General features: G+C 40.4%; 7 protein-coding genes across 7 annotated transcripts; 4 read left to right on the forward strand and 3 right to left on the reverse strand.

Annotated features, from left to right (window-relative positions):
- Positions 1–86: 86 nt before the first annotated feature.
- LOC108008012 (phospholipase A1 VesT1.02) lies at positions 87–2,506 on the reverse strand. The gene is made up of 3 exons (XM_017071798.4): positions 2,298–2,506; positions 1,766–2,018; positions 87–972 (listed from the first exon to the last, which is right to left on the reverse strand). Exons 1-3 carry the CDS (start codon positions 2,365–2,367, stop codon positions 171–173), a joined length of 1,125 nt encoding a protein of 374 aa, XP_016927287.3. The 5' UTR covers positions 2,368–2,506; the 3' UTR covers positions 87–170.
- Positions 2,507–2,882: 376 nt separating this feature from the next.
- Positions 2,883–4,831, reverse strand: LOC108006141 (phospholipase A1-like). The gene is made up of 3 exons (XM_017069619.4): positions 4,685–4,831; positions 4,203–4,455; positions 2,883–3,690 (listed from the first exon to the last, which is right to left on the reverse strand). The coding sequence occupies exons 1-3, from the start codon at positions 4,752–4,754 to the stop codon at positions 2,883–2,885; spliced, it is 1,131 nt and encodes a 376-aa protein (XP_016925108.3). The 5' UTR covers positions 4,755–4,831.
- A 2,488-nt stretch (positions 4,832–7,319) lies between these two features.
- On the forward strand, positions 7,320–8,526 carry Tengl1 (Testis EndoG-Like 1). The gene is made up of 2 exons (XM_017076002.3): positions 7,320–7,576; positions 7,715–8,526. Exons 1-2 carry the CDS (start codon positions 7,421–7,423, stop codon positions 8,501–8,503), a joined length of 945 nt encoding a protein of 314 aa, XP_016931491.3. The 5' UTR covers positions 7,320–7,420; the 3' UTR covers positions 8,504–8,526.
- Positions 8,527–8,615: 89 nt separating this feature from the next.
- Positions 8,616–9,690, forward strand: Tengl2 (Testis EndoG-Like 2). Its single transcript, XM_065865120.2, has 2 exons — positions 8,616–8,855; positions 8,908–9,690. Exons 1-2 carry the CDS (start codon positions 8,682–8,684, stop codon positions 9,688–9,690), a joined length of 957 nt encoding a protein of 318 aa, XP_065721192.2. The 5' UTR covers positions 8,616–8,681.
- A 37-nt stretch (positions 9,691–9,727) lies between these two features.
- Tengl3 (Testis EndoG-Like 3) lies at positions 9,728–10,963 on the forward strand. The gene is made up of 2 exons (XM_036812822.3): positions 9,728–9,987; positions 10,048–10,963. Exons 1-2 carry the CDS (start codon positions 9,817–9,819, stop codon positions 10,888–10,890), a joined length of 1,014 nt encoding a protein of 337 aa, XP_036668717.3. The 5' UTR covers positions 9,728–9,816; the 3' UTR covers positions 10,891–10,963.
- Positions 10,964–11,334: 371 nt separating this feature from the next.
- Positions 11,335–17,097, forward strand: Sec24CD (Secretory 24CD). Its single transcript, XM_017089717.4, has 7 exons — positions 11,335–11,883; positions 12,520–13,491; positions 13,555–14,014; positions 14,079–14,194; positions 14,406–15,273; positions 15,336–16,126; positions 16,197–17,097. The coding sequence occupies exons 1-7, from the start codon at positions 11,644–11,646 to the stop codon at positions 16,335–16,337; spliced, it is 3,588 nt and encodes a 1,195-aa protein (XP_016945206.3). The 5' UTR covers positions 11,335–11,643; the 3' UTR covers positions 16,338–17,097.
- A 1,856-nt stretch (positions 17,098–18,953) lies between these two features.
- Positions 18,954–23,846, reverse strand: sau (Golgi phosphoprotein 3 homolog sauron). Its single transcript, XM_017090208.4, has 5 exons — positions 23,063–23,846; positions 20,284–20,411; positions 20,094–20,212; positions 19,854–20,029; positions 18,954–19,794 (listed from the first exon to the last, which is right to left on the reverse strand). Exons 1-5 carry the CDS (start codon positions 23,273–23,275, stop codon positions 19,546–19,548), a joined length of 885 nt encoding a protein of 294 aa, XP_016945697.1. The 5' UTR covers positions 23,276–23,846; the 3' UTR covers positions 18,954–19,545.
- Between the last annotated feature and the right edge of the window lie 193 nt (positions 23,847–24,039).

Below are 24,039 nucleotides of genomic sequence, written 5' to 3' on the forward strand. Positions count from 1 at the left end.
AAATGTATTCTTAATTTTAAAGAAATTTTAACAATGCGTAATCAGAAAGTAGTTTCTTTCATAATAAAAATAAAGCAAAGAATAAACATATGTATAGTAATTTAATTATAATACATTTTCTCACTCTATTATATCAACAGTATTGCGTACATTAAATCTTTCATTTTATCCTACTCTTCCGTGGAGTTCTCAACCTCATCTTCCCGTGGTGGTGGCTCCGTTTGCCACCTGTGACCCATGGCATAAGGTGGTTTTGAGTATGTTTTCACATAGAAGGTTCCATTCTTCGGAATCGAGGGCTCCCCACCCATTCGGAATTCTCCATCGCTCATCAGAAGAACCCAGGTGCCATCATCATGACGCTCACAGCGGGGTCCCCAAAATCCCGCCGGACTCGTCAGGGTCTCAACAAAATAATCATGGGATCTCTTATGCGAGCAGCCATATACATAGCACTTCTTTTGATTTTTTCCATAGTTGGGATAGAAGGTGGCGTGTCCCACGGGCTTTTCAAAACCAAAACTAACACTGGTTTGAATGGACTCCACGTATGAGGCATCACTGGCATCTATGCGATATTCATCGCTCTTCTCTCGGAACTGAGGACCCGCCGGATCCAGGGCATATATGGTGTTAAACCGATGTGGCATGATCTGTTTTCCAGCACTTCCAGCTATTTGAGCACCCAGCGAGTGTCCAATCACGTAGACATCGTCGTAATGCATATCTGCCTCCTGATGGAGATATCGCACCAGATCGGCCAGCAGAGCACCCATATCCTCCACAGTCTTGGCCACCTCGTAATAGTTAATATTCGTAGAAGTCTTGCTCCAGTCGCATACGATCACATTGAAGTCCTCGTACCGAGCTGGTTCTCCATTGATTCCCGGATGGGTCAGGCTCAGATAGGCGTTCTTAACCCTTCTTATATGAGAACCCTTGCTCTGACTCATCCAGCCGTGAATAACAATTCTAAAAAAAGGAGAAATCAGACAAGAACAATAAGCCGTGTTTGTAAAAACTCAAAAATATGATATCATTCCTTTTTAAGGCATAACTGGACTTGAAAGAACTTTCGGGGTTAAACTTCATTTAGAACTAAAAGATAAGACTACAGAATTTATTAAGGAAAATGTTTGCTCTCGAGAATGTGGTGTTAAAATATACTTCTCTTTAAAAATATTTGTATGGCATTGGCATAGCTATGCCTCAAAATAAACAAGACTTATATCTTCTTTGCTCTTTTACCTTATTACAATTTTAATGCAATATTCGTGTAGCGCTCTGTTAAAAATTAAGCTATTATTATCAGTTTTCCTGTTAATATATATTAATTTTTAACGGGCAATTATTTAAGTGTCAGTCAAATGGCAATGACTCAAAACGCGATAACCAAAACGCGAAGCTCACCGAAATAATGTAAATATATAAGGCAGAGAAACCTGTTCTCGTGTTAGACGCGAAATTTAAAAATTAAATTATTTGGTGAGAGAATGCAGCAAATATTTGTTTTGCTTCTATTCATTAGATTGGTTTTTTGCTGTCTCGTTAATTTTTTGGGTTTAGACGTAAGTAGCATCCATTAAATGGGAATAAAGAATACACTGTCAATTGTTTTGTGTTAAAATTTGCACAGCTTTTACTTGGCTATTATCCCACAGTTAAATGTAAACAAATTGTTTGTTGCACAATCGTTTAACAAAACAAAAAGTTCCCCGTTCGATTTGCAATCTGGGGCCTTAATCTACCAGGAAATCCCCCTTACCTCGTTTGGTGACGTGCATTGAAGCCCGAGTTCTTAAGGTTTTCCACATCGCCTATGAACAATTCTTTTCCGCAGTCCGCGAAATCCCGCTTGAAGAGTATGAATTCCATTTTACCCCTCGAACTAGTGAACGGTATCAAATGCTTGAAGAACTTTTTCCAAAATGAGGGATCCACCCCCAAAGTCTTCTTCTTGACTAGGGTGTAATTGCAGCTGGCATTGGGGTCAAGTTCGGTTTTTTCTGAGCTACTGGCTGAAAAATTTAGTAATATATTATAAAGTCTTGGATATTGGTAAAACACCATTAGATCACAATCAGTAGCATCTATACCGAAATACTTTTTTTGAGTTTATAAGTTGACAAACAACCAACAAACTCATTTATATGGGGGGTTTAATTAATTATTATTAATTACATTTAATTTAAGCTGTAATTACATTTTTAATTATTCAAACACAATTCATTAGGTGACCATGAACATTAAAATATTGGCTTTTTTGATAAGACCTTGCTAATTTGTTTATTTCTCACCAAGTACGACGGCCACAAATGCCAAAAGCACCGCACCAATAATGCTAATCCGTCCCAGCTGCGAGATCATGGTTGTTCCAAGATATCTCCCTTGGGGCTTCTGACCGATCGAGTAGTGCGTGCGATGACCGATCTCTACCGTTAAAGATTTCGCACTACGACGGAACGAGCCGCAGATCTGACCCGCTCAGTAGTGCCCGACTTACTGAAAAAAAACTCTCCGACAATCGTCGATCTTCGAGCGGAAAAGAGAGCGCGGCGACCCCAGGTCTACGCTCACCAGACCCCTTACTCTGGTGATCACTGATCACCGGCTCTCACTCGCTCTCTTCAAATAACAATATTGCGATAATTACTGGGGAGCAGGTCCAGAAGCAAAGTGTTAATTCCTAATGATATATTATCGATTAGGAAGGAGATGACTAATGATCTTGAAAAAAAATAATTCCAGTAGTGAATAAACGATCGAAAATATATACTTTCAGGATCGTTCTGTGCTAGAAATAATATTGGTTAGTAAAAAATGTATGTATTTATAAACTTCTCATAAAAAGTTTGTATAAATATTAAAATTTTTAAAAATATTTAATTAGTTCCCCCTGGGGTTATGTTTTCTTTCTCCTCCCGTGAAGGTGGCTCTGTTTGCCACCTGTGACCCATGGCATAAGGTGGCTCTGAGTATGTTTTTACATAGAAGGTTCCATTCTTTGGAATCGAGGGCTCCCCACCCATACGGAATTCTCCATCGCTCATAAGGAGAACCCAGGTGCCATTTTCATAACGCTCACAGCGGGATCCCCAAAATCCCGCCGGACTCGTCAGGGTCTCAATGAAATAATCATGAGATCTCTTATGCGAACAGCCATACATATAGCACTTCTTTTGATTTTTTCCATAGTTGGGATAGAAGGTGGCGTGTCCCACGGGCTTTTCAAAACCAAAACTAACGCTAGTTTGAATGGACTCCACATAGGAAGCATCACTGGCATCTATGCGATATTCATCGCTCTTCTCTCGGAACTGAGGACCCGCCGGATCCAGGGCATATATGGTGTTAAACCGATGTGGCTTGATCTGCTTGCCAGCACTACCAGCAATTTGAGCTCCCAGCGAGTGTCCGATCACGTAGACATCGTCGTAATGCATATCTGCCTCCTGATGAAGATACCGCACTAGACCCGCCAGCAGGACACCCATATCCTCCACCGTCTTGGCCACCTTGTAATAGTTAATATTCGAGGAAATCCTGCTCCAGTCGCATACAATCACATTGAAGTCTTCGTATCGAGCTGGTTCTCCATTGATACCCGGATTGGTTAGGCTCAGATAGGCGTTCTTTAGCTTTCTCATATGGTCTGCGTTGCTCTGGCTCATCCAGCCGTGAATAATAATTCTAAGAAAAGAAATATCATAAAAACGCACAGAAATATTATGTCATTCTTTCTTAATGTACAACTAAGTTAGAAAAAAAGTAGAACTAAGGGCATAATTTTTCTGACTCCAACTCTCAATACTTAAGCCCCAAAATAAACATAACTTATTTAAAGTACACTAGTCGGCATGAGTATTTTCACGAAACAATCATGTATTTTAACTCAAATTTGCTGTAGCACATGGTGTATGTGTTATCAAATTTACAAAATATTATAAGTTTTTTTAATCAGGAAATAGCTCAAAACGCGATAGCGCTAAAGAAAGCTCACTGAAATAACGTAAATATAGCCGGGAAACAAAAAAAATAAATTTTTTAGCATTTATTGTTTTTGGATTCCATTCACTAGATTATTAATAATATTATTATTATTAGATTTTCTGTTCTCCCAGTAATTTTTAGGTCTTAGACGTAAGTAGCAGTCATTAATTGGGAGTACTGAATAATGGGTTTTTAATAAACCAGGAAATTACCTCGTTTGCTGACGTGCATTGAAGCCTGAGTTCTTCAGGTTTTCTACATCGCCTATGAACAATTCTTTTCCGCAATCCGCGAAATCCCGCTTGAAGAGCATGAATTCCATTTTACCTTTCGAACTAGTAAACGGTATCAAATGCTTGAAGAAATTCTTCCAAAAAGAGAGATCCACCCCAAAAGTCTTCTTCTTAACCAGGGTGTAATTGCAGTTGGCATTAGGGTCAAGTTGGGTTTTTCCTAAACTGCAGGCTGCAAATATTAGTAAGATATTATTAAGATTTAATACTTTATAATAATATTTAAATCACATTATTTTCAGTCAGTAGCACAAAAACGTAATTATTGTTTAGCAATATTTATTATTATATAAAAGAATAATTAAATATAATTTAAGCTGTAAATATATGTTTAGTAATGCAAATGCATTGAACAAATATTAGCTTTTTGATAAGGCTTTGCAAGTTTGTTAATTTCTCACCAAATAAAATGATTACAAATGCCAAAAGCACCGCAACAATAATGCTAATCCGTCCCAGCCGCGAGACCATGGCTTTTCCAAGATATCTCCCTTGTGGACTTAGACCCGTCGAGGATTTATAGATTTAGCTCTACGGCGGAACAAGCCGGCAGCTCTAACCCGCCCAATTGTGCCCGACTTACTGAAAAACTTTTCGACGATCGTCAGATCCTCGAGAGGAATACAGAGCGCGTTTAGCACTTGCTCTCTTTCTTTAAATATTATCGCAATAATTACTGGGAACCAGCTCCAGAATTAAAGGGGACTTTCTTATGAAATATCAGATGACTAATAGCTAAATTTCGAAAAATAAATATGAATGAAGTATTGGAAATTCCAATTTATAATCTTTTTAAAATTCTACGTTATTTATAAAAAACAAGAAAGAATGTTAGCTTCGGAAGGCGAGGCTTAAATACCCTTGCAGTTATAAGCAATTCTCCATGTTAGTAACACCATTTTTAATTTAAAGGTTCTGTCCCTGAGAACAGGAGAAAACGATCCAAGCCAAAAAAGCCGTAATTTTGTTCCTATTAATTTCCCATTAATTACCCGATCGTTCCTATATAAGCTATATGATATAATCGCCCGATTATTTCCACATTAAAATCGAATTTATAAAATGTTAAAAAAATTGTATTCTGCGGATGACCGAATCTACATTCTGTTATCCAATTATATGGCAGCTATATGATATGGTTGGTAGATGGACAGGCGGACGGGCAGACATACATACATAATTTATAAGGTCGGAAATTTATCCTTCACTACATTGCAAACTTCTGACTCCAATGGTATAATAACTCCAACTCCTAAAACCACTTAATTGATAAGCAATAATGTCTTTTTAATATTTTCCTTGCAATTTTAATTGGAAGCCTGAAAATATCTAACAAGTTGTTATAAAATATAAAATCTTCTAATTCAAAACCCCTTTTGACGTTAATTGACTTCTCCCCGGTGCACATGTTTCCTTCAGTACACGAATGAAAAACCCATAAAATTTTAACCGCTTCACCCTTTCTAACCCAGATAAGTTAATTACCCCATTAAGTTGACCTGGTGTACAGCCTGAAAAAAAGGCTTCGTAATGAGTTTGGTTTTTCAAATCCTGGGGCAGCATTTTTATGGCTGTCAGTCAGCGAATGATTATCGCAGATCCCGAAAATGTTCATACCTATCGGCTAATTGCCTGGCCCTAATCACATTCGAAACCCGCTTAATTAAGCAGCCCCGAGTGCATAATTCATTAATCCAGACTCAAATGAGGCGACAAATTTTCAGTCACTTAGCGAGTCAATTTTTCGGCTGGCAAAGAAACTGGAAAATCGAGGCGAGGTGGCAGAGTACCTCGTTTTTCCACCTGAGCCACATGAAAACGTTTTAATTATGCAAATTTGGGCGAGCCTTGTTGATTAGAAAATCCGCCAGAGGAGTACGACGAACCCTTGACGAGGTTATGCAGTGCACCTTAGATTGGCAAAAGGACCTCCAGGCATCAATCAATATGCAAACAGAACCGAGGGGCAGGATAAACACGCCCTTTTCCCCTTGGAGACCAATAAATTTGGCCAACCACCAATTAGATGTTGGAAATTAATTGGCAATGCCTCGCGGCTAACTCAAACGGAAAACGGATGTGAAGTAGAAATTTTGGGGCTGGAGGTAAAATCTGAATTTGATTCTTGGGCAACAGACATTTGGGCACTTGACTTACGGAACCGAAGAATTTTACTGTACTCTGGCACCTTTCCATTAAACCTTTGTCATGTGTCGACAAAAGTTTTTCCTAAGTTTTACTCGCCAACTTTTCCCCAAAGATTAAAGCTGAAGTGGGCTTCCTTTAAGAAAAGTTTATAGACATTAAAGCATTCTTAAGAAAGCCCCGAAATCTTTCATGTTTTATATTCATTGATAAAAGATTTTAAAATTCATCCTGCTTTTATTCTTCAAACATTTTTGATTGAAGTTCCTTAAATCTCTAGTTCTAACAATAAATATTCATTGATTATTATCGGAAAACAATTGTTGATACAGATTTCTGTGGACTACCTTTAAAAAATAAAACCATATTTCTAAATTGTTAGAATAACCACAAATATAAAGTAGTTTTAACAATAAAAATCCATCTTCTGCATAAGCAAACCTCCCTCAACCACACCCCTATTATTCTTACCGCTTGCCCATCACTTCACCGCTCAAAGTTTCAAAGCGGGGGGGTGAAAAACTTTTCTGGTCATGGAAAACGGAAAAACTGTAAATCCACAACTAACATTTTTAAGCATAACAAAGTACGACGAGATTTCGAGAATAAATCTTGACGCCGCTTTTGGTTTAGTCAGGCATAGCCCCAAAAACGCTTATTATATGGTTCAAGGGGGCAGAAAACCGGAATGGGGGATGTTTTGTCCTCGGGACTTTTTAGTTTTTGACTCTACAACGATGACTGCAACTTTTTCTATTGACTTAATGCAGTTGGCAAGTGCAGTCAAGTTTGGACTTGGACAAGGAAAGTTTAAAGATTAACTGCAGGAAAAGTCAGGTTTTTGGGTGGTGAGTATTTTCAGACTTAATGCACAACAAAGTTGGTTTTCACATACAACTCATAGGTTTTTTTTTGACCATACAAAACACATAATTTAACTTTTTTTTAAAATTTGTCCCCATAAATTTTAGTGCTATATTGGATGGTTGAAAATGCCTGTAAAAGGTATACTTGGTATTTTGGCCACTGCCGGCTCTTTTTTCGCCTTAGGAGCCTATTATCAGCACATTGATGTGATGAGAAATATTAGAAGATTAGAGCAACGAAATCCACATGCCTACTTCATTAGAAGGAAACTTTACGCTTTGGTAAGAATTGATTTTTGGGTATTAGGGATCAAAAAAATTAATAACAGTCCTTTTTTAGAGAAGTATTATATCTTATCCCCTAATATATCATGAAATCATAATATTATAAGATATATTTTAAATAACATCCCTTTCCAGCTGGGACTCTTTACTGTAAGAGCCGATGGCAAGGAATTCGACGTGGAACCCGATGACTGTCACAAGCTGGGCGGTATCATGAAGTACGGCTTCCCCAGCACAAATGATATTAGTCTAAATGAGACCTTCGACTTTGTGACTTCCTTCGATCGGCGAAACTCCGCAGTTCAGTGGATGTGTGAGCGGGTAGACCTAACGGATCGTTTGTTCTATGGAGATTCCTCATCTGTGGCGCCAGCTGGAGCCTTCAGCCAGTCGGAGGCATCTAGGGTATTCTTCCTATCCAATATTAAACCCTTTCTGAACAGAGGATTTAACCTCACCGTTTGGGATCGATTGCTGAAGTACGTGGATGAGATGAGCCAGAAACATGGAACCGTATATGTATACACCGGATCCATTTATTTACCCCGTGAGCTTAAATCCAATAGTTGGTTCCTGGAGTTCCAAACGGAAGAGAGAACCATGGTGGCCGTACCGACGCATTTCTTCAAGATCCTGGTTATCGATCCAAAATTTGAGGGGAATTCCATTCCTTATGCGGAGGCTTATGTGATGCCCAACACTCCGCTGAACAATAATGTCGAACTGAAAACCCTTCTCAGCGATGTCCGGGATATAGAAAATGCAACGGGTCTACGGTTTTTCGAAGGACTAGACCGTAACTTTGTCAACACCCAAGTGACCAGTTCAGTAGCCAATCCATTAAACAGTCTTATAACTAGTTCTGTAAATAACCCAGTAACCAGTAACTTTGCCAATTGCAGTGTCATAGCATCTACTAAGTAGTAAGAGCTAAACAAATACATGTTTAAAGAAAATCTTTAGGATTGTTTAATATTTATTATAGAAATTGAATTAAAGATCAAAAAGTAGAGCGTGCTAAAAAGAATGTTAGCCTTGGAAAACACTTTAAATTTAAAAATTCTAACCTTTTACTTTTAATGGTGGTTATCGTATCCCATTCATGGACCGAAAATGGCAGCTTTTAGGATTTGGTTTTGTTTTAGGAATCACCGCACTTTGTGCATCCTTTGTGGGTGGAATGTATTTTCAGCACAATGATGCCAGAAAACGTTTGCAGAAGATAATACAAAAGGATCCATATGCCTACTATGTAAGCCCCAAAATTTATGAAGTGGTGGGTGAGCGAGAAAAATCGTATAATTGATTTTAAAGCAATTTCCTGTCAGTTTACTTTCTTTGAGACCCACGATGATGCTGATCACCGGATGAGACAAATCATGAAGTACGGGTTTCCAGGTCTTGATGATTTACGACTTTATAGTGACTTTGTGCTCTCCTACGATCGTCGAAATAGAGTTGCCCACTGGGTGTGTGAGCATCTCCAGGTTGACAGCATCCATTCCCATCGAGGTAGACGTGGTCGCAATCCATACCATCCAGATATGAGTGTTCCATCCAACTTTCGCTCCGAATTGACCGACTATCGAAGATCAGGATTCGATCGAGGACACTTGGCAGCCGCGGGGAACCATCATTTACAGCGGAATCACTGCCAGGATACTTTCTTTCTAACGAATATTGCCCCGCAAATTGGTCAGGGCTTCAATCGAGGAGCTTGGAACAATTTGGAAACATATGTTCGAAACCTAGTCCATCGATTTGGTTCCGTTTTCGTTTGCACTGGACCGCTTTATAAGCCCAAACAAAGATCGGGAGGTAAATTGGGAGTGGAGTATGAAATGATAGGGTTGAATATGGTAGCAGTTCCCACGCACTTCTTTAAGGTCATCATGGTGGAATCAAAACTTCACCTAGGTAAACCTTATATGGAGGGTTATGTCCTACCCAATGCTCCTATACCAGATGGTCTGCCACTTCGATCCTTTCTCTGCGACATTCGGGAGATCGAGCACTATGCCGGTCTTAAGTTCTTCGATGGATTGAGGAGAAGTGCTCTATTCGGCAGTAATTATCCTAGTGAATCGCAGGTTTTTCGGGAGTTCGGCTAGAATTCGTAAATGTAATTCCTAAAAATCGCAAGTAGGCCCTATAATAAAAAGTCACACATGTCTACGAAATTATATTCATTAAATATTATCTTACACCAGTAAACCAAATTATTGTAAGCCCAAATTATGTCCATGAACGAATCGAGAGCTCATCAATGGGCTTTATATGCACTGGCGGGATTGACGGGCTTTGTATGCGGGGCCTTTGTTCAGCAAGAGGCGTCCATAAGGCAACTTTTCCACCAGATTCGTAGGGATCCCTATATTTACCATCATCGTCATAAGTTGTATCCCATGGTGAGTTAGAGTAATATATATTATGATGTGATATCAGTAGTTATTTTATTTTTCCAAAAGCTATCTACCTTTAGGACAGATCATGAAACCCGTTTGTGGAACAGTTCCACTTCTTTGGCTGACAAATTCAGAGAATTGGTAGTATCACCGATTTTCGACTTTGTTAGCGCTGCCTTGATGCTAAAAACTGATTCGGCAACTACAACAGATCTGCTAGATTTAATCAAATACGGTCTGCCCAGCACGGAGAACTTGTACGTCCACAAGGACTATATTGTTTCGCAGGATATGTGCACTAATGCCCCAAGATGGATCTGTGAGCATTTCCGGGGGGATTATCAAAAAATGTCGTCCGATGAAGGCGGCTATAGCAACCTGAATCTGCGCTACAATGATGTCTATGTTTTGAGCTGCGGTTCGATGAAGATCTGTAAAGTATTTAAGCGGAAAATATGGAACGATCTGGAGAAATATGTTTCCACTAAGGCTAAGGAGTTCGGCTCAGTGTACACTTACACTGGACCAATTTACACACCATCCTGTCACGAGAATGGCAAATGGACAATGAAATACGATGTTTTCGATTGGATTCCGATGCCGGTTCCATCGCATTACTTTAAGGTCCTGATCGTAGAGAGTCGAATTCCGGGACTATATCCTTTTATGGAAGGATATATCATCGAAAACAGCCGGATGGTGGGCGGAAAGTTAAGTGATCATCGGGCCAAGATAGACGAAATAGAACGTTTTACGGGCCTGCAGTTCAACAAGGTCCTGCAACCCGTTGTGCAATTTGATAAAAACTCGTTTAAGGTGGACACCAGGGCCTGGGCGGGACGATTTGAGGAAATTTCTGAGCCACTTGTAACCCTTCCTGCGAATAAGGAAGTAAAAGAGTTTTAAAGGATGTTTCTAAAGTTTTAAAGAGTAAATGTAAGCTTAAATTTTGGAAAAAGAAACGGAATGTTTTTAAATCAACTGTTCAAAAACGGCTTAACAAATAAAAAATATAGTACATTTTTTAAAGAAATACAATTTTTTGGAAACTATCTTTACTTACCTTTGTTGATTTTAATGTTTTTTATTCTTTTACACCATTGTTTTTTATTTATTTTAATTTAAAGCTTGTTTTACTAATTTTAGCAGTTAAATATCATCTATTGAGCATCCCCACCTTTTGTGACGTCACTCTATTATTTTGCTCTACCTTCTTAACGCCCAACATAAAACTGTGCTGTTAGCTAACAGCAGCGCGTTAATAACAGTATTTAAATTATTTAGTATTTTAATACCACCAAAGTAGGTATTTCCCAACACTGCAATTTCGTGTTTACGCACACTACTATACGTGGCAGCAAGAAGAGCAAAAAAATCATTAGGGAACTGACGTGGAAGTTCGTTTAGCTCGAAATTTATTTTGTTTTTCAACCAGCGACTCGTGCGCCGCGGCCGTCAAGAGTTGAGGCCAACACCGAGTGGCCAAAATCGTGGAGTTAGTGGTCAGGAATCCGGCCGAGCAGCCCCCGAACTTGTCCAATCGCCGTGGCGAACTTTGAGCCATCCCGTGTGTTTTCTCCTCAATTCGCGTGAAAGTTGTTTGGTGGTTAAGCTTGCGACTCTCTTCACAATAAGGAAGGTGACCAGTCCGGCCAGGAAATGAATCCGAACATGTACGGGCCACCGCCCACGCAATTCCAGCAGCAACAGCCCCAGTTTGGCGCTCCTCCTCCGTCGATTCCCGGAGGCTGGCCACCGCAACAACAACCGCAGCAGCAGCCGCCGCAGCAACAACAACTGCCTCCGCAGCAGCAGCAGCAGCAACAACCACAGTATGGAGCACCACCACCAACGTCAGCGGCACCACAGTCTTACCTCAATGGCAACTACCAGCAGCAGGTGAATGGAATAGCTATTTGGTGTCCCAGCTCTTCCTGGTGACAAGCTAGGATTTGATAGTACTATATCTCTAAAACTGCCTGGGACTAGGTGATAAAATCACTTTATTATGTTATACTAAAAAACCTTTGCAGGGTATTTATAGGGCCTAGATTCCAATTGGATAAAATAACAATGCATAGATTGACTTTATGATATAGTAATCCCATATCTGATCTTTGTTAGTTACTATTCCGATTCCTTTAGAAGGAACAGTTTTTATTAGTTAGTTTCTAAACGAACAAGTGATATCAAAGGTAAACTATCTTAAAGTAGTTATGAGGTACATAGTGACCTTAGATTGTAAACATAGTTTGCATTTCGCCAAGCTCTTACTGGATGACGTGACTCTTTTAATTACTAGACCACCTTGACCTCTTGAAACTAAGATTATTGGTATAAAACAAGAAATAACTATATTTTTTAAAACTAACTAATAGGTATCTTCCCAAAATGTAAATTTAGAAATCCTTCCTGATAAGCTGTGAGCACTTCACTAAAATAGGTCATCCGTGATTTCATAATAGAAGAGTGAAGCTAAGCTTGCAGATAAGAAAAACAACAAAGTAAATTTACTAAAACTATTGTCTCTTTCAGCTGGCCACGTCGATGGGTGGCTTAAGTATGGGCGGCGGCGGTGGTATTGGAGCCAATCCCCTGAAGCCACCACTCCCCCAAGGAGCTCCCGCTGCTGGAGCACCACCGCCAACCGGTTTCAATCAGTTCAACTCGAATGCAGCACCACCCCCGACCAACAACAACAACGCTGCGTACGGTGCTCCACCACCGACGCAAACTGGTGGCTATGTCAACGGAGCCCTTCCGCCCAGCAGCACTCCGCAGAGCGTGCCCAGTGGGATCAACCAGATGAGCTTGAACAGCGCCAGTTTGGCGGGATTGCCGCACATGCCGCCTCCGAAAGCAGCCACGCCTGGAGCTCCTTCTGGCCAGCCACCAGTACCTGGAGCTGGTTCCTCCCAGCAACCTCTTCCCGGACAACCACAACTGCCTGGTCAGACCCCACATCCCGGTCAGATCCCCACCTCCCAGCCTGCTCCCGGTCCCTTTGGAGTGCCCAGTTCGCGACCTGGACAACCTCAGCTGCCTCCTGGAGCCGCTCCTCCGACCTACACGCAACCGGGATTGCCGGCACAGCAGCAGCAGGGAATTCCGCCATTGCAGCAACCAGGATTACCATTGCAGCAGCCGGGATTTCCCCCACAGCAGCCTGGTTTGCCACCCCCATCCCAACCGGGTTTGCCACCCCAGCCAGGAGCTCCTTATGGAGCACCCCAACCAGGCGGATATCCAGGTGGCTATCCAGGACAGGCTCCCGGAGGCTACCCTGGAGCACCACCACCACTTCCAGGGCAACAAGCAGCAGCTCCGCCGCAGTTCGGAGCACCGCAACCGGGCTATCCGGGTCAACAGCCGGGCTATCCACCGCAACCCGGTCAGCAGCCCATGCCAGGATATCCACCACAGCCGGGACAACAGGCAGGAGCTCCAGGATATCCACCGCAGCCAGGTGGCGGCTATCCAGGCCAGCCAGGACGTCCTGGATTTAATGTGAGTCAAAAGCTTTATTATTTTGCAATCAATATTTAACTAAATACTTGCGTTATCTTTTAGCAACCTCCCATGCCAGGAGCAGGGAACATGTACCAGCAGGCACCTCAGCCACGTCGCCTGGATCCCGACCAAATGCCGAATCCAATACAGGTGATGATTGAAAATCAGCGTCAGTCTGGCGGACCCTTCGTGACCAATCAGCCGGGACTGTTGCCTCCATTGGTGACCACCAAATTCGTGGTTCACGACCAAGGCAACTCATCTCCGCGCTTCCTGCGCTCCTCTCTCTACTGCATCCCCAACACCGGTGATCTTCTCAAGACCACAGCTCTGCCCTTGACGATCAATATCTCGCCGTTGGCCAAGACTGCCGAGGGAGAAATGGAGCCACCGATCGTGAATTTTGGAGACATGGGACCAATTCGTTGCAACAGATGTAAGGCGTACATGTCGCCCAACATGCAGTTCGTGGATGCCGGCCGTAGATTCCAGTGTCTGATGTGCAAAGTTACTTCGGAAGGTGGGTATTTCTGTAGAAAATGAAGAGAAAAAATCAGCTTTGTGAAATTAATTGTACCTTCCAGTTCATCCGGACTACTACCAGCATCTGGACCATACTGGACAACGTGTGGACAAGCATGAAAGACCTGAGTTGCTGCTGGGCACTTACGAGTTCCTGGCCACCAAGGATTATTGCAGGGTAAAACATTACACTCATTTCTTTTAAAAACCATTCGCAATGCAACAATTTTATACAAAAAGTGCTGATTGAATGCTTTTCAAAATAGCTTTCTGTAAATAAGAACAAGATTTTTTAACACGTCCCATTGAACATGTCCAACATATGGCATACATTCTGTTTACATTTTATGTATTTCTCAAGACTAACAATTCCCTTTCTTTCTCCTCAGAACAACACTCCCCCGGAGGTTCCCGCCTTCATCTTCATCATCGACGTGTCATACAACACCGTGAAGTCGGGACTGGTTCACCTGCTGTGCTCTCAGATCAAGAACATACTCAAGCATTTGCCAGTGGACCAGGGTCAAGATAAATCCAAGGTGCGAGTGGGTTTCATCACGTACAACAGCACCGTGCAATTCTACAACATTAAGAGCAGTCTGGCCCAGCCCCAAATGATGGTTGTGGGCGATGTCCAAGAGATGTTCATGCCTTTACTCGATGGATTTTTGTGCCACCCAGAGGAGTCGGCAGCTGTAATCGATGCCCTGATGGAGGAGATTCCTCGCATGTTTGCGGATACCAAGGAAACGGAGACGATTCTGTACCCTGCCATTCAAGCGGGATTGGAGGCACTCAAGGCTTCCAATGCAGCCGGAAAGCTGCTGGTGTTTAACTCCACGCTGCCCATTGCAGAGGCACCTGGCAAGCTGAAGAATCGCGATGACCGGAAACTCCTGGGTACGGATAAGGAGAAAACTGTGCTCACCCCGCAAACGACGGCTTACAACACATTGGGTCAGGAGTGCGTCCAGCAAGGCTGTTCCGTGGATTTGTTTGTGTTTAACAATGCTTACATCGACCTGGCCACTATTGGACAGGTTTCTCGGTTGACTGGAGGCGAGGTGTTTAAGTACACCTACTTCCAGGCGGACATAGATGGCAAGCGACTAATCCAGGATATCATTAAAAACGTATCGCGACCGATTGCCTTCGATGCGGTGATGAGGGTGCGCACATCGGCGGGCATCCGACCCACGGAGTTCTACGGCCACTTCTTTATGTCCAACACCACTGATGTGGAACTGGCCAGTATTGGTATGTAGCCATCATTCTGTTTTAACTCTGCATGAAGGAAATAATTGTCTCTTGTTTTACAGACGCCACCAAGTCGGTGAGCATTGAGATCAAGCATGACGACAAGCTGCCGCCGGAGGAGAACGTATACCTTCAGGTTGCTCTGCTGTACACTTCCTGCAGCGGGCAGAGGCGTCTGCGTGTCCTTAATCTGGCACTGCGCGTGACCACGACGATTGCGGAAGTCTTCAAGAGCTGTGACCTGGACGCTATGATGCTGTTCTTCGCCAAGCAAGCCTGCTTCAAGCTGATGGAGCACTCGCCTAAACAGGTGAAGGATAACCTGATCCATCGATCGGCGCAGATCCTGGCCTGCTACCGCAAGCACTGCACCTCGCCCACTTCCGCCGGCCAACTGATCCTTCCCGAGTGCCTCAAGCTGCTGCCGCTGTATGCCTCGTGTTTGCTGAAAAACGATGCTATTTCCGGTGGATCGGATATGACGCTGGACGATCGATCCTATGTCATTCAGTTTATTTTGTCAATGGATCTGAATCAATCCGTCAGCTACCTGTATCCCCGTTTCATTCCCATCCACAACGTTGTGCCCGAGGAGACGGATTTGCCGACTCCCGTTCGCTGCACGCATGAAAAGACGCAAGAGGATGGCGCCTACATCCTGGAGAATGGAGTGCACCTGTTCGTCTGGCTGGGCCAGTCCCTGTCACCCAACTTTGTGCAGTCTGTCTTTGGCGTCCAGGGACTGCAGCAGATTGCCTTGGAGCGGTTCAACATTGTGCCAGAGACGCCCCTGGCCAAGCGCATACACGGCATTCTGGAGCAGATCATGAAGGAACGATCACGCTACATGAGGGTGCGTATTCCTTACTTAAAGAGCTTTTTTTATTTTTTCAAATTTGTAATTCATTTGACGTTTTCTTCAGATAACCTGGCTGCGACAGAACGACAAACTGGAGAGCGTTTTCCGACACTTCCTCGTCGAGGACCGCGGCACAGACGGCTCGGCCAGCTACGTGGATTTCCTGTGTCACATGCACAAGGAGATCAAGGATCTGCTTAGTTAGCACGCCGGCTACTCTGGCACGTACAAGCCCGAGCAGCGTTGGGCGGACAGCTATTCCCAAAACAGAGCTCGGATGCGTCGCCTGTCGTCCATGCGCAGTCGCCTCGGCAAGTAGGAGGAGCAGATGGTTAAGGATCAAGAGCAAGACAGACAGCTGGTGGAACTTCAATTATATTTAAATAAAAATACATATACATATATATTAATTAATGGCTATCATTTTGAGCTTATTAATTCTTCCATTAATTTTACTAAAGTTCACATTTTGCATTGATTTACTTTAAATATATATATATTTGTATGTATTTTTTGAGCGCTGCGCTTAAAACAAACATTTGTTAAACAAGGCAACGCTAATCTGCAAAATTACTTAGAAAAATTATTCTCTTTTGAAATTCCAGGCAAATGTTTAATTGTAATTACAAATTACTTGCAAATTTCCCACAGTTGAAAACTACTAGTTGATTATAATGGATAGTATAAGAGCACTCCTTTGTTTACTTCCTTTTTTGGCCTTACCGATGTTTATTTTACTGTATTTTTGCAATAATTTGTGCGCTGCGCCCTGCTTTTTATCATACTTTATGTCATTGAAAGATTATTATATTATAACCTAAATGTTTCGTGTGAGAATTATTCGACTTATATGGTATATCGCCCCCTCCTACTATCGAAAGGAAAACAAATACTGTGCAAAACGAAAAACGTTTATTGAGTACGAAAAACGGATTAAAAACTTTATTAAAAAGCGAAAGGTAAAATGTGTTTTATTTAAGGGATGGAAAAGTAAACAAAAAATAAAAGAATTAACATAAATGTATTCTTATCAGCTAAAGAAAGCGGCAGTAAATTTTAACTGATAAACATTAAACAAACTTGAAACCGGATAAATGCAAACTTATTTTATCTAAATTGGTAAAGGTAAAACAATTATTAGTTTTATATACTAAAGTAGTTTTGATAAAGTTTTTTTTTTAAGTTAAGGAAAAAATTCAGTTTTTTAAATCACTGCGATTGGGACGGAAAATGCGACGGGAAAGAAATTCACCTCAAAATATATCGCTTTATAGATTAGCTAGGTACCCTACCTAATATATATGTAGGAAACATAGTGATCTACCTACATCAAGAAAGTGTTGTGAAAATCATTGATAAATTCGCTTTATCACCTCGGATAGATTTTGGAAAAAACTGTGCGTTTTTAAAAAATAACATACTGTTCTGCCTTAAAAAAGAACTCAAATGTCAACTTTTTAGTTAGGAGAAACTAGTATTTACTACTCCAATACTTACTATTTGAATTTATATAGTTAAATGATTTCGAACAAAACTAATTTCTCATTTCTATATAAGTTTAAAAAAAATTATCTTAGTTTCCCCATTCGTACCAAACACCAAAAGTTGATAAATTATTAAACATAGAAACATATAGTCTCCTCGCGAACTCTGCCGGTGCGATTCGTCACTACTTGGACCCTCGTCCACAGAGATATAATACATTTATTAACAATATCTGATAATAACTATTTCTTAATCGGACACAATAGTGCTAATTCTCAATACAGATGTTATTTGACCTATAGTTTCCACTCTATTATCAGCTTATATACATACATATATATTTTAAAAATCCACCAATTTTTAGGTTTCCATTGAGACGATTCATTTCGGCATCCCTGTCAAAGCTTGGTTCTTGACGAAAGCAGAGAGCGAACTTAAGTCCTTCCGAAGGTCAAGTGTCAGGATTCCAAGAAGTTTAATTTCGTTTCTCTTGATGTCCTGACACTTGCTACCATCGGCATAAACTTCATATCTACATTTCAACGTCTTTCATTGTGAAAACTATCATCGGTTACCAGGTTAAGTTTGATTCCAATTTAGTTCTCTCGAAGGTCAAGTGTCAGGACAACATGGTGGGTAAATTGCTTTCTCTTTGATGTCCTGACACTTGCTACCATCAATTGAAATTTCACGTTCATATCTGTTAAAATATAGTTGGTTTTCAAAAAATAAATTAATTCGTTATTTTGTTTTCTCATAGTCAAATATATTATTGTATATTATTAACTACTACTTAAATTTCGAAATGCGAAAGATATTAAATAAAAACGTCTTGAAAAATACATACTACATTGTTCTGTTTTGTAAGCCACTGAAAATATCTAAAAACATATTTTAATAAATGAAAATGTTTATAATAAACAATTTTTACACCACCATTTTCCAAAAAAATGACAATGTTTTGTCGTTTATATATTTTATATTTGTATTTTATTAGGCCTTTAAATATCTAAGAATTATTATTATTTGACGTGCACATTTTACATTTACATATTTTTTTTCTTTTCTATTGTTGTCCACTTCTTGTCGTTCTTTATTTATCTTTTAGCAGTTAGAAAAGGTTTTTCAACTTCAATGTTCCCGAAATTCATTAACAATTTAAATAAAAACATTGCCTAGATTGAATGTCGCTCCGTGTGAATTTGTCTGTCTGTTCATGTGGGTGGGTGTGCATACTGTGTGTAACTATGTTCGACTAAGGTAAAATTGCGGAGCTCGAGAAACGTTTTAAACTGATTTTCGTCGCGCAAACAAATAATTGGAAAGTACTCAAATATACGTGACAATTAAACACACAATTGGAAATTTTAATTAAAATATATATAGGATATTTGACAAAAGACATTTGCACGCAGCTTGCCCAGACTTTATCAGAGTTTATCTTTTTTTGTTGGCTTACAATTAGTATTAGATATATAATTACAAAATCAATGCTGCAGCTTCGAATTCTCCATCTTACATTTTGATTAGCATTGCAAGAGAAATAATCAACTAAACTCTATTTGCCGTGGAACACAACTTACTCAATACGTTTGGAAAACATTGTTATGTCAAAATGTTCAAGGAACAGCAAAAAAGAACAAAGGACAATGGTGCAGTTGATTGATACTATTGCAGTTTTGTTAAACATATATTTATATAGGCTGTATGGCTGCTTTATAGTCTCGCTTAAAAAATATATATTACTGAAACTGATATTTGGGGTGGTTGCCATTTAAGAAAATCCTATCGCCCGATTCGGTTCCGCTCACAGCAAAGTTTCTAAAACAAAAGCAGCGAAATGTATTCCAGATGTGGGGTGTGTATCTCGGTTTTGGGTTGGTGTATATGTGTGCTATTGAGAGGAGCGGAGAGGATCAGAGGATCATCTATTTCGTAAACGCCATGAACACCGCCCACAGAATTTCGTTTGCATTCGGCTTGGCCGACTCCGTCTCGAAGTCGAGATCCAGCAGCTCCCGCACCCGTTTCATGGCCACCTCGTAGTCGTCATCATTCAGCGGCGCGAAAGCGTTCTCGATCACATCGCTGGCGTGCGCTAGAAAGATAAGCGCCAGCATCCGCTTGTCCATGCGCTGTGGATCGTTCACCCATTTGGAGAGCACAGAATCTTGGATCTGAAAAAATACATTTTTAATTTGTTTCCCTTAGCTTCCTTGACCTTTACTGCACACACCTTCTTAACCAGGCGACATTTGACAACATTATCGCTCAGCGGATGTGTCGTCATATCGAAGAGTAGAAAATTTTGCTTTTCCGTTGTGAGCACACCCTTCTCCACCAGATTTTTGGCCAGACGTTCGCGTACATTTTTCAGCTGGTAGCGCAACTTTAATGGATTCCAAGTTTCACCTGCCACAACAATCAGTATTATTATATATCCTTGGCCAAAACTGGGACGACTGAACACACATACCACTGAGATATTCAATCCAGCTCTGTACCGTCTCTGGGGGATCTGTTTCCTTAATGTGTTTGAGTGCCTCATCGAGTAGAACATCGCCCGTCTGCTGATCCGATTTCAGAATTAATTTTCTGTAAAACAAAATATTAATTAGCTTGTTTTTTTCAGAGATATGCATATGCATTTGTTTTTAATTATATACCTTGTACATAGGCCACGTCGTCGCATTCCAGATTTCTCAATCATCACGCGGCCGCGCAGTCCAAGTTCTATGAGAATGCATCCGCGCAAACCGCTTGATATGCAGTCGTTCCAGAAAGATGTGTAGCCCTGAATGTAATTAAAAATGTTATTTATAGATTTTTACTACACAGAGCTTAATGGGAAAAATAATAACTCTTATTCTAAAACTGTGTCAGCATCGAAATTAATATTTATATCGTTTCCATAGTTTATTTTCTATTTTTATTTTAAGAACCACAACAAAGTGTTACTTTCCCATATTTCAAGGTTTTGAAATTTAAATGTTTAAGTCTGCGAATCAAGCAAATAAAAAAGCGTTGGTCTGTTCATATTTAAGAGTGAAAAAAATGAATAATTAAGTCGTTGCCAAGTCGTAAAGCTCTCAGACGGCAATATTCACCTGTTTAAACATTAAACACTTGAGTTGGTTTAGGTCTTACCTATCAAGGTGTAAGAAATGACATTGTAAAAGGAACGACTAAAAGAAATGCTCCGAAAACCTAATGGAACTTTTTTTCTTATTGGTTTGAAAGTGGTAATTTTCAAAAAAAAAATAAAAAAGGTGTACAAAAATAGAATGATAATTTCAGTTAATATATCCAAGCTTATCTACGCCTGTAAAAAAAACCAATAAAAGTCTGATAATAGTTTTCTGCCTATAGGAGATACCTTAAAATAATATATACGTACGTTTTTTTTATCATAATGAACATATAGTGAACATGAAAATTAAAGATAATTTAAAGCAATTATACCAATAACTAACCGATAAGTTCAGGTACCCACAGCCTTTCACGACATTAAATTTTATATAATCATCGATAAGGTATCGTTCCGAATTGAAATTTATAAAAGTGAATCATTTGCAGGTTCAATAAAAGAACACAGTCTCTTATCAGCAACTTTTCGTGGCACTGGTAGATACCGTACAAGTACATTGCATGGTTTCAAAAAATGAATGACGTACTGATGATAAGAAAGTCCCAAAGAAAAATGGGAAGCGGATGAATGCGAAGAACGGGAGAACTTGGATAGTATGTACTTCCTCAAACAATTAACCAAATGGATGAAATGTTTCTGATAAGAGCACAAAGAAGAAGAATGTAAAACAAAAGCGAGCAACAAGCACACGTCCCACTGTTTTCATCTCGTTTCGCCCCTTTGGGGGTGGGTATGTGGTGTTCATACACATGCACTGCAGGCAAAATAATGAAAACAAATAGACGTGGTGTCACCCACAAAGACACACATGCCATATTTCTATAGGGTATACAGGCGCACAGCAATTGAGCGATAAAGCTGCGAGGCAAGTGAAATACAAAAAGCGAATCCAATGGAGAAATGAGGATCTGCCGGTTCGCAGTAATGGGGCACGTATGGATGCCGATTCGGCTGTACGGACAATCATCCCAAAAATATACGCAGATTTATGAATATTACAATCGTATGCAAATTAACCACTTATTGGAAAACTCGTTTGATGGAATGCTCTCAGAGCCCCGAGACGAGTTCGCTTGAGTGATGTTTTTAAAGAGCAATGGTTACGCGGAGATATTTCAGCCTAAACTACACTACCTTCATTTATATTATCTAATCGAAGAAATATATGTGGGTGCTATGTTCTCAAGAGCTACTCATATTGTGAAGAATTCTCAGAAAAGTTTAAAGTAATCAGTGTATGATTTAAATACAATAATAGTATGGACAATAATCAAAGTGGTTCCTTCAGAAAGTTTATTATACATACATTAATGGCATTTTTTCTCTCAACCAGTTATATGACTATCATTTAAACAGAAAAATACTACAACCACTTTAAAACAAAGTTTGGAGTCAGTAGCACGTTTTTAGTGTGAAAAGATTAGAGAACGTCCGATAAGGCCCTTACAAAATACATACGTCTCGACTTTTATTAATGGCAATAGCACAAGTTGTTAGGAAAATGGTGTTGGCACTCTTGCTAATTGTGCATTGCTCACCAGTCTGGTCAAAAGATTTGATGGTGTATTGCTCAACAAACTGGAAAAGCTTAGGAGAAGTTGGTAAGACATGGGTGGCCTTATCTTTAAAAACTAAAAAAGGGGGTTCACATTAAATGGGAAAAACAGTTTCTAAAAAGTCCAGATTGGGATTTCCTCTACCCAAAACACTTTCTAGAAATAATATTTCAATACATTTATAAAAATAATCTATTATCATCTACACTCAATACAATTGGTATGGGTAACTGGAAGAAGGCACTTTCCGCTCTATGAAGTAGGTAATAGAAACCTTACGAATAGCAATAGAAACGACGAACAAATGCTATTAAACTCCACTATAGTTTTAAAGATACATATTTACATATGACTGGTGTCAACTAAATAATTTTTTCAATTTCTGGCCACATACCAAAAGTCGTAACGTTCAGTTAAATATTACAATAAGAAATAAATATAGTTAAAACAACTATGGTTCGATGTAACCCTATTGACATCCCACCCAATTTCCGAAAAGCTATGGTAGTATTACTCATTTGATTACCCCCTTTTAACTAAGCCCCTGCTTGAAGATGGACCGCGATGCACTTAAGGCCAAACAAAAGGTTGCGAAAGAGAGAAAACGAGAGAGACAGACGTCTGTTAACAGGTGAGGAAGAGGCAACCTTTGTTGTTGCGAAAGAAACCAATTAATTAGTCGATCGTAAGGTGATAAGAGATAAGGTAAGGGAAGGAAACTCTATTACGGCCCACACCCACCTCCTTGTCCTTGAGTCCCAGCAGCAGGACCTCCTCCATGAGCGTCAGTCGTGTTTCCTTGGAGTCGCCATCGTCGATGTTGTCCTCCTGGTCCTTCAAACTGTCCAGTGCATCCTGATTGTCATCCGGTGTGTTGGCATTCAGACCGCCCTCGGCCCCCCCGTTTTCCCGGGGTTTCACCGATCGTCGTACCAATCCGTCAGAGCGATTCATTCCGGAGATTTGCAGATCTGGAGTTTTGGAGGTTCGAAAAGTTTTGGGGTTTTCGTCGATGGAGGGAGTTTTGGAGATGTGAGAAGAGCACCTCTGTTGCTGTTATTTTTTCCTCCACTTCTTCCTCTTTCTCCGTTTTGTATGTGTGGCACAATTTGCTGACTCGACGCTGGAGTTGTATGGGTGTGCGGGTGTTTTTTTGCGCTTTTCTCTCTGTGTAGGTATTTTGTGTTTTTGTGTGTTGTTGTCTTCACTGCTTCTCTTGCGTTGTCCCCCCCTTTTTTACTTTGTATTCTTTTGCACACACGCACTTTTCACACTCTCGCAAAATTGCAGTGGCCCTCTGAACTGCGTTTCGTTGTTGTTGCTTTTGCTCGGGGGTTCTTGCGCTGGAAACTCCACAATGTATCTCACAATTTGGTGGCGCGTACTAAATATGCAATTTCATGGTCTTGCATTTACTTGAGATATGCGAATGCCTGCGCAAAATAAGCTTTTTTCCTATTATTTGTGTCTTTTGTCGTTGCTTTCGACGTTCCGACGTGACATACTTTCGGCACTTTCTAGCACTGCACCTGGGCGGTGTTGGAAAACGTTGCGATTCTAGAGAGGAGCTGCTGTAAGGAGCCCAGGAATATGATTTAAATTATTTGTAGGGTTTAATATACCTTTGACTATTTGTGGCTTAATTTAATGAATATTATTATTTATATTTTTCCAGCCAATTACAGCTGTTTGAGGCAAACCGCCAAAATGGACAACCG

The sequence above is a fragment of the Drosophila suzukii genome, chromosome 2L (genome assembly GCF_043229965.1).
Source record: "Drosophila suzukii chromosome 2L, CBGP_Dsuzu_IsoJpt1.0, whole genome shotgun sequence".
In the NCBI taxonomy this organism is placed as follows: Eukaryota; Metazoa; Arthropoda; class Insecta; order Diptera; family Drosophilidae; genus Drosophila; species Drosophila suzukii.